Raw genomic sequence first — 10,449 nt, forward strand, 5'->3', positions numbered from 1 at the left:
TTTTATTTTTGGTGTTTAAAAAGACCAAAATATTGTAAAAATGATCATATTTAATATTATTTCATCTGTACTTATAAAAATTAGGGTTAAAGTTTACAAAATTTTAATTTATGGGTCAAATAAAAGAAATATTATCTATAATTTTTTTTTTAGTGAATCCCTGGGGCATAACTTGGCGCCGCCCCTCACCCCTGCATGTACATCAATTCAACATCATTCGACAACTCATATAAAAAGAATAAAAATAATAAAAATCATTCGACCATAATATGATTATGGTCAAAGCAATGGTCAACCTTTGCTACACTTGGCAAAAATAGTAGTTGCGCAACTTTTCCGAAATTTTGTGGCATCTAACTTCGTTTTGAACTTGATTTGGGCCTGTAACTCTTCGTTTTTAAGAAATTTCATCTTCTTTTAGACGGTCGGATTTTCAATTATCTTTTATCAAAATTTGGTCAATTATGGTAAAACTTGGTCAAAATATATTAAAATGTAGATTTTGCTTTGAAATTGTGTATGAGCTTTGATTATCTCACACTCTAATAATACACTTAAATGTGGACATTTTTTTTTTCTTTTTGAAAATACAAACACTTGGTACGAAAGTATGTAAATTGTGTGTACAAAGTGTATATTACATAGTGTGAAGCAATAATTTTTCTAATAAAATTTGACATTAGGGTGTCTTTTGGGCTTGATCAAAACTTGGTTAAACTTGAAAAACGTTGGTTGAAATTTGGTGATTGAGGTCTAAGTTCGAGGTTTGGCTTATAATTCATATTATTGATCATTCCCTCTTTTGATTAGTTTAAATTATCTTTAATTAACATGATTCCCAAGGTTTTTGGATGTTATTTTTCACTCTAATTGTTTTGAAATAATATATTTTTTCATCTTTAGGTGTTTGTTTGTAGGTAAAATGTTGTCAACTTTGTAAAATGTTTTTTGCTGAACGTAAAAATCTTCTTAAAAAGTTGTAATGTTTACCTTTAAAAGTTTGGTAAAACATTTTACAAAAATACGCAGTAGCTTCCTTCACCCTATTTGATGGTTAGGTCATTGGCCCAATGGGCTAGGCAATTGGTGCCGATGGTACGGTACCCAGAGATGTCGCTTTGACGATCGGTTCCGATGGTCTAGTACCCATAAATGGCACTTCAACGATCAGTTCAGGTAGTTCGGTGGCCAGAGTTGCCACTCCAATCACTAATGTTGACAGTCCAATGACCGAATACACCTTTCAGAAATCAGTGTTGGAGGTCCAATAATCGAAACTGTCGTGCTGGCAGTTTCGTCACTAGAGACACCACTCCAGTGAAGCTCGCCAACAGTCTTGTTGCCAAAGCCACCGTTCTGGTAATCAAAGTGTTTGTTTTATTTTTAGGCCAAGATAAAATAATGATTTTTGCAAAATCCAATGATAGACAAAATAAGATATTCACTCCTGTTGTAAGAATCTATTGTTGTAAATAGAAAAGGCGAAGTGTTGGGTTAAAATAGATTGACCCCAGTTAATTAATTCTATTACCCAAAGTTGATTAATTTTGTCAAATTACATACAAATCGTGGAGGCATAAACAAATCACCAAATAAATTAAAATGCAACGGAAAATAAATTAACATTGTGATTTGTTGACTAATGGGAAAAACCTTTGATAAAGCAAAAACCCCATCAGGTGAATTTCAGGTCATCACTCTCAAAAATCCACTAAACAATAATCAAGCGGTTACAAGTATAAGAAATCTTACTGCTACCAGGCCTATCCCAAAATATTAACCTACAATTGAACTTTTGCTCCAATCTCCAATTGGACTTGATCTTGTAGAGATTTCTTCAATTTGCACGGATCCCAATACATGACTAACTCCTTTGCATGAATCTCAATATATGACTAACTCCATAGTAACCTTTTGATAGTTGTAGTTGATTTGCAACAACTTCATATAGAAACACCAATAAGATCTTCAATGGTTAGTGCTAGAGACTTTGGTTGGTTATAGAACCTAAAATCGTATAAGAAACACAACATGATCTCTTTCTTCTATAGGAGGAGGCTAGGGTTTCAAAAAGAAAATCTTATGAAACTTTTGGTATTGGGACCTGCAGATTTAGCTTTTCTTGAGTAGTTCTAGAGTAATCTTTATGTCTTCAATGAAACCACTTGTAATGATAATCTTCAACCCACTTAGATCTACCCAATTACAAGTAACGTGAGTTTTGACATAGAATATGCCAATTACGTAAAAATATGAACCTAACACAAGGCATTAGCACAGCAATGGGGATTTGCTTGAATTAAAAACATTTCATTGTTTGGCATTATTCTTCAATAGGTGGAGTTTTAAATGCTTTTACTTAATATAAATATTTTATTGGGGAACACAAGGAAAGAAAAAGCAGGGACCCAAAATCAAACCCATACCCACCAGCCAGCAGCCCAGCCATCACCCACATACCAGACCCACGACCCACGCCCGAAAAATTCAATCACCACTAATAAAATCTCATGAATAGTTTGTGGAGCTCAAAGCTCTGGCCATAGAGGCCATGGAGCTTTGGCTGAATGAGTTGGGCGAGAGAAAGAGAGGGGAGTGTTAGGTTTGGGTTCAGAGGGATGGAGAGAATGATTGAAAGAGAGATGACAAAGATGAGAGAAAGAAAGAGAGAGTGCTGAGTCAGAGGAAAGAGAGAATAAAATAAGAATTTTTTAAGTTTACAATTGTGCTACAATAGTTTCTAAATTTAAGATGCTATTGTAGCAAAGTGGTAAAACTTTTTAGGTTTACATGTCCGGGTAATGTATCTTTTTAGTGGTTGAATGCTAAAATGTAGCATATATAGAGTTTTACAACTCTGGATACTGAAGCTCTTAGGGAAGAGAGGGTACAACTTAAGTGGCCGATATAATATGTGAACTCTAGATAAGTGCTAAAAAAACGTTCAAAACATTGAAAATATGAAGCACAAAGCAGAATTCTTTAGAAAGGAAAGGATTTTACAAACTAAACAGATTCGCAATTTCAAAACCGACCACAAGCAATGCCAAAATTCTAACTTCTTCTTCTTTTTTTTCTTTTTTTCTTTTTTATTTTTTTTTTTTTTTAATAATGAAACTTCTAATTAATTGATAATATCACTGTGAAAAAAACTTAAATATTTTTTAAGACAAAAGGCTTAATGAAATTCAAGATAGTTACAAGTAGCCCTATGATCCCAACAATGGTTGCGGTGCCTCTCCAAATATCACGAAAATATACTGTTCTCAAGGATTCCATATTACGGTTCCAATCATTCTCGTAATACTTATTAATCTGCTCAACACGCTCTTTGTAAAAAGTATTTTTTTTTCCCGTAATTTCAAGGGCATGTCTATTAACCATAGTAGCAACTGCTTTATTGCTACCTAACCTGTTCACGATAATTCCTTTGTCAACAAGAAACTCTACATCATCTCTATTTTTGATAAGATAATCCAATAGCACAATATAATTGCATATTTAAGCTTCAAATGGATAATGACACTGCTCCAGGGCCATGATGTTTAGGAAAATCCCTTCAGTTTCATCATATACCTCAAAGCATGACTTTTGAGAAAGTTTGCATATCCACCAAGCACTGAATGTATTTCAAGAATGGCAAGCAATGCTAGAGCCATGAGCAAGTTAAGCAAGGAAATGTGTCAATGAGGATACTCTTCTTGAATTCTATGTCAAGTAAGGTTCCATTTTTAGCCTTTCTGAATATCATTCCTGCATCATCCAGCTTTGTTGCATTAGGTAGATTTTCAATAAGAACGTCATCAACTCCAATAAAAACCTTGGATGGGTAGAAGAGATATCTCATCAAATCAGTGAAATGCTTCACTTTCTTCTTATCAACGAATACTGTGTCATTCTTGGGTACGGGAAAAAGGAAATTACAGGAAAGCTTAAGGAAGGAAAAATATTTGTTTTGTTCAGACTTAGAAAATGCTGAGTGTAACTTGTCGATAATGAAAAATGGAAGCTGATTCTCTAGTAATAACAAGTCTTGCGCTATGTGCTTCCTTAGCAATGGTTTACATGATATACAATCTTTTTTATGTTCTCCTCTTGCAATGCTTATATCTTCACTCGTATCACTTTCATCTTCTCCACACATAGCAGTCCTGAAGAGCGCATCAATTGCAGCAGACCTCAAGAAGAGCTCAATAATAAAGATTGAATCCAATACAACCATATTCACAAAATCTTCGCTGCTGATATCAAAATTCTCATCATAACATCGACGAATCTTTAGTTCATTTGCTTCAATGGTGCTTGCAATATCCTTGTGGCATGTCCCAGTCCGATAACAAAATTCCTTTAGATGTCTTAGTTTCAGCATTTCCATGGCATGCAGTTCATATTCTCCATGGTGAAGAGGGCCTATTGATATTAGCTTTGGAGTGTAGGCGTCTTTATTTACTAAAAGGGAGAAAATACACGCTAGGATGCCTTTTGTGATTGAACGGGCCGAATATTGTCCGCGGACGTCAGGATGGGCGAGCCCGTCATTTGCACGGGCCTCCAGTGGACGGATCTCGTGTGGACGGACCGGATACGGACGGAGCGAAGGAAGGTGGGCTGGTTAAGCCATGGGCCTGTTGGACCCCTTAGTGGGGATATCTGCATTTTCAATATTTTTGAATATTTTGATTATTTTGGATATTTCAAGCACATTCTAGTCATATCAGAGACTTTAGGGGTATTTTGATCAACTTGGAAGATTTCTTGTGTATTTTGTTCATTTGGGGTTTTCAATGGTATTATGGGTAATTTTTGAAGGCCTAAAGGGTATTATGGTCATTTTCTTGATTTGGAGGGGCATTTTAGTCAACATGGAGAGTTAAGAGGGTTTTTATTTTATTTTATTTTTTGTCAATTTAGAGATTTTGGGAATTTTTCTCATTTTAAAGTTATTAAGGATATTCAGTAATTAAAGTGGTTTTAAGGGTATTTTGGAGGTTTCAATGGTAATTTTGGTGATTTTGGAAACAACTATGATATTTTGGTCACTTAAGAGATTTTAGTAGTAAATTTTTTTTTTGTCATTTTAATTTTTATTGGGTTGGGTCATTTTAAAGATATATATTGAAGGTATTTTGGTTATGTTGGAGGTTTTAAAAGTATTTTGATTATCTTTTGATGTTTTGGGGTGTATTTATGTCATTGGACAATATTTATTACAAATTTGTGTATATCCACACAATGTGTAATAACACTAAAATTGTGAGTCCAACTCATGATTTCAAAATTGAAAATGTGATTTTAGTATACTTTAACACTTAGGTGTATACACACTAGTGTGTAATAAGTTTTACCCTTATGTCATTTTGCTCAATGATAATTTTGTAATTTTACAGGTTTGACTATATTATACCTCCAAACAAACAACTAAAAATGGAAAAAAAATTTCCGTAAAATATTTTATTTGAAAAAAAAAAAAAAACGGAGTGTATATGTCATAACATGAACATTTTTTTAGTTAAATAATTTACTACATTGTATAAGATTATCACAGTCTCATAAGATAATCACATGATAATAAAACTAGTACTCCCTCCGTCTCATTTTTTTTTTTTGTCCTCTATTCCATTTTAAAATGTCCCAAAATATTGTCCTGTTTCTAAAAATAAAAGTCATTAATTTACTAATGTTCCTATTATACCCCTATTAATTTACTAATTCAATTTTTAATAAATTTTCTTAAGAGTAGTTTTGGAAACTTATACATTTTAAAAAATTAGACAAGACAATAAATAATGTTCCCTTAAAAAGTTTGACTTTTCAAACAGGACAAAAAAATTGGGACGGATGAAGTATTATTATATGAATCTCTTGGTAATCTTATATTTCTTAATTTTTTGTACATATAAACAAACCAAACCCTGTAATATGTCACATATATTTAATGTTATGGTAATGGTCGCAACATTCCACGAGCCAAAACGACATGACAAATGAATATTAGCTTACATGTCATTGGATTGGATTTCATTGTGATAACATAACATAGAACGTCATTTGCTGAAATACGGACTCTTCTCCTGTCCATACTGCGGAAACGACATCACAAACTTACAACATGAATACATTTGGTATACTAGAAGCAAAGCAGTATTACAAAGTTCAGACGCAACTAAAGCAACTTTTTTTTTTTTTTTTGGTTCTGCTGTGTGTCCTTGTCCTTTCCTTAGCACCATGCCTAGGAAAACTAGATCCCATAGGACTCCCTCCACTTCTTTTATGTCACTCTTTAGGCGTGAGTTGTTTAAGGATGCCAAGAGCAGAAAGACCTTTGATAAGTTGAATAGTAAGAGGAAGATTTAGGCTGAGTGTTCTGTAGTTTTAGATGAGGTTGATTTTGCCATTAGGGCAAATTTTGAGAGTAGGGGCTGGCTATCTTTGTTAGAGATAGATCATCCACCTCCGACTGCCCTTATTAGAGAGTTCTACTCGTACCTCTCTTGTCACATCTATGATTCCAACACCCTTGTTAGAAGTTGGATACGAGGTGTAGAGTTCACCATTACTTCTAATGTAGTGGCTGAGGCTCTTGGGGTCCCGGTTGTGAGGCAGCTTGACTATCCTTATGAGGAGTCTCTACCCCTTGATGACGTTATGTCATACATCACTGGGTCTTCTATCTAATGGGGTTCTGATTCTCGGATCATGTCCGCTGAGCTTCCTGTGACTACCTATCTTTTTCTTAGGATAACGTGTCATTCTTTATGGCCTATCTCTCATCTCCACACCATTCCCATTGAGAGATGTGTGTTTTTGTTTGCATTTGTGTGGTGTTTCTATTTCTTTTCCTCATTTGTTTCTTCGTTCTTTGAACAAGATCTATAGGAGTAGTGCGGTTGGTCACCTCCTTGTTTATCCTATCTTCATTCATAGGATTTTGTTGTTTTTAGGTCTAGATGGTTTCCCCGCTTCTGAGCCCGTCCATATTACTGGTCCCATAGGTGCCTCTTTTCTTCGTCTGAGGGCTGCACATTTGAGGCCTCCTCGTGTTCGGTCTTTTGGTGTTGCACCCTCTCCTCCCTCTTCTACAGGTGATGCACAGGCTGAGGTGTTTGGTGCTGCTACTGTTGCTAATGTTCCTCCACCGACTACTTCAGATGATTCCGACATTCGACATACGTTGGATCATGTCTTGACTATTCAGGCGACTCATAGACAGATTTTGGTGGACTTGCTCGATGAGGTTCGTGCAGAGTTGGCGCATTTTCCACGTTCTCCTTCGCTACCTCCTTTTGATGATGGGTTATGATTGCCCTTTGGCATTCTGTCACAAAAAGGGGGAGTAGATTTTGATTAGCCTGTAGAGTTTTTGTTGTTAGGGGGAGTTTTGTGTTCTTTGGAGCCTATGGTGATTAGATTGTATCTAGGAGCTATATCTTGTATTTACATTCTTTTGGCTCTAGATGTATTGTTGTTGGTTTTTCATGTTACTTCCAATTACATTTATTGTTTTATATGATTCTTGTGATTCACTGCTTATTGATTTATATATATGAGCTATTCATTGATATATGTCTTTATTTTGTGTTGTGTGGAAAATACAAGAATGCTTTGTTTAAAAGGGAGTTAACATTGTTTTTGATGTATCTAACTTAGGGGGAGAGTTAGTTTACATATTTGTTGTTTTACTGTCACACATGTATTTATGTGTTTGTTGAGTATTTCAAGAAATACTGGTTGATTCAGTTGAGCTGCTGTCTACACTTGCAACTGATGGATAGTTGTTAGAATTGAATTTGTTGTTATGAGTTTTTTTTTTTGTAAAGGGCTTTATTTTGTAAACTTTGAGTTTTTAGTTGTGTTTTATCATGGATTGCCAAAGGGGGAGTTTGTTAGGTTCTAAAGGCTTAGTAATTTATGTATTTAGAACTCTAATTTATATTATTGGCAAACCATGATCAAAACATGTTTATTTAGTCTTGTTTAGGCTTGTTCAAAGTTGTGCGTTTATGTAAAGTTGCAATCGAGTGGCTGTAAAAAGTATTAGTGACTTTCGGCCTAGCTCGATCGATCAAAGCTTAGGCTTGATCGATCGAATATCGGGCAGAATGTTTTTTTCTGCAGATTTCCAACTCAGCCCTAGCCTATTTAAAATGTTTAGGGTTTTGTGTTTTGCCTAGATATATAAGGCAAACCATAGCCACGTTTTAGAGGTTGCCCATGTTGCTCATATTGCTGTTTTATGTAAATCTCTTGTGAGATCTAGAAGAGTTTTCCTTTACATAAACCTTAGGGTTTTCGAGAAGGAGATGTTATCTACACCTTGATGATCAATTCAGTTGATGCCATTGGAGCTTAAAGATACACAAGCGGGCGTGCTTGTACTTGATGGAGAATCCAAGAAATAAGGAGTCCGTGGTCTCGGAACTTGCATATAGTCGTGTCAATAAGTTCTACTGGTGAGTAGCAATAAGAAGTCGAGCGTAGGGACTTGTAAGTCTTATTGTATGAACTTCGATTCTTTCAAGATAGTGGATTCCAGTTTACCTTGAGGATAGCTAGGTCAAATCTTACTTGGGTTTTTACCGTGTAGTTTTCCTAGGTCATCATATCATTGTGTTATTTACTTTTCTGCTGCTATATATACTTGATATGATTGTGTGATTGTGATAACTTAGATTTGCATAATTTGACTAAGTTAATCACTTGGCTAATAATTAGGTTAATCTGGTTGTGTTAAGGGGTCTAAAAACCATTCACGGAGTGTATATGTCATAACATGAACATTTTTTTTAGTTAAATAATTTACTACATTGTATAAGATTATCAGAGTCTCATAAGATAATACATGATAATAAAATTATTATTATAATATGAATCTCTTGGTAATCTTGTATTCCCGTAATTTTATGTACATATAAACGAACCAAACCCTGTAATGTCACATATATTTAATGTTATGGTAATGGTCGCAACATTCCACGACCCAAACAGCTCGACAAAGTTTTGGAGCAATACAGGAAATGAATATTAGCTTACATGTCATTGGATTGGATTTCATTGTGATACCATAACATAACATAGAGCTTTATTTGCTAAAATAGGGACTCTTCTCCTGTCCATACTGCGGAAAGACATCACAAACTTACAACATGAATACACTTGGTATACTAGAAGCAAAGCATTATTACAAAGTTCCGACGCAACTAAAGCAACCAGAAGCAGAGCACTCCAACACCCAAGTCTCCAACAAACACTGAACCAACCACAAATGTTTAACGGTGAATGATAGAAGAGATAACGAAATTCCAGAAAGTGAAAAACAGGACCACAATTGCAACAAGAGTTGTGGTGCCTCTCCAAAAATCACGGAAACATTCATGTGTTAAAGTTGCCATGAGTTTGCTCCAACAGCTGCTATAGTGCCCGCGAATTTTTTCACTTAGGATCACAAAATTTTTCACAATTTTTAACTATAACTGTGACATAGCAAAATGTGATTACTGAAGAAAAAATGGTTAAGTGCAAAAGAAGATTAACCACTTATAGTCTATCACATCCGAGTTATAACAAAAAAATTGTGGAATAATTTGTGGTCCTAAACTATTCTATCTCAGAGAGAGAGAGAGAGAGAGAGAGAGAGAGAGAGAGAGAGAGAAGAGAGAGGAAGAGAGAGAGAGAGAGAGAGAGAGAGAGAGAGAGAGAGAGAGAGAAGATTTAAGGTTGCTCTGAAGTGTGCTAAAGTAGAAGATATTTTCGTTGATGAGTGAGTTTTAGCTGAGAGAGAGAATCAAGGATTATTAGCGTTGCTTTCGTTGGACATTATCTCTATCAGATTGTGCTGTTCTTTGGATTAAATATTCAAGCATTTTCTTTCAAATAACATTTGCAAGTTCTTTGCTCCATCCTTTCACTTCATTTTTGTACGTTCTTCAAGATAAATTTCGCCAAAATTTGATAATCTAGTAATTTAATAGAGTTCATATTTTGTATCTTGTACTTTTAATTGAAAAACATAGCTTGCAAGGTTGTTTCTATTTTCTATTTTCCTTTTTTTTACTCAATTAATTTCCTTTAACTAGTATTAGGGCACACATTATATTTATTGTGTGTTTTTTTCCCATCGGAAGGTAGATGTGTGGGTATCAGTTACAGCTAGTTCAGTCATTTCAATTATTAATTTAGTAAAATTCGTAATTGTCCCGATTCCAGCACTACAAATTTAGGATTGAATTCTATTTATGCGTTAAAAACGATTTATGAGAATTCTATGCATGCTCTCAAAAAGGTTACCCTTTGTTGGGTATCCCATAAACTCGTGTATGACCCAAGACTAGATATAGGAACTCCAAATATCACCTCAATTTGAAACCAAAAAAAATAATTATAAATTTACATTTTTGTCAGTCTCTTTAAGACTTATATTATTTTCGTATATGTGTTATAATACTTAGTATT

The 10,449-nt window shown here is 34.6% G+C and overlaps 1 protein-coding gene across 1 annotated transcript; it reads right to left on the minus strand.

Annotated features, from left to right (window-relative positions):
* Nucleotides 1–3,649: 3,649 nt before the first annotated feature.
* On the minus strand, nt 3,650–4,375 carry LOC136071219 (UPF0481 protein At3g47200-like). Its single transcript, XM_065782259.1, has one exon. It carries the CDS (start codon nt 4,373–4,375, stop codon nt 3,650–3,652), a length of 726 nt encoding a protein of 241 aa, XP_065638331.1.
* Between the last annotated feature and the right edge of the window lie 6,074 nt (nt 4,376–10,449).

This window comes from Quercus suber, unplaced genomic scaffold, assembly GCF_002906115.3.
Source record: "Quercus suber isolate HL8 unplaced genomic scaffold, Cork oak 2.0 scaffold_15, whole genome shotgun sequence".
NCBI classification, from domain to species: domain Eukaryota; kingdom Viridiplantae; phylum Streptophyta; class Magnoliopsida; order Fagales; family Fagaceae; genus Quercus; species Quercus suber.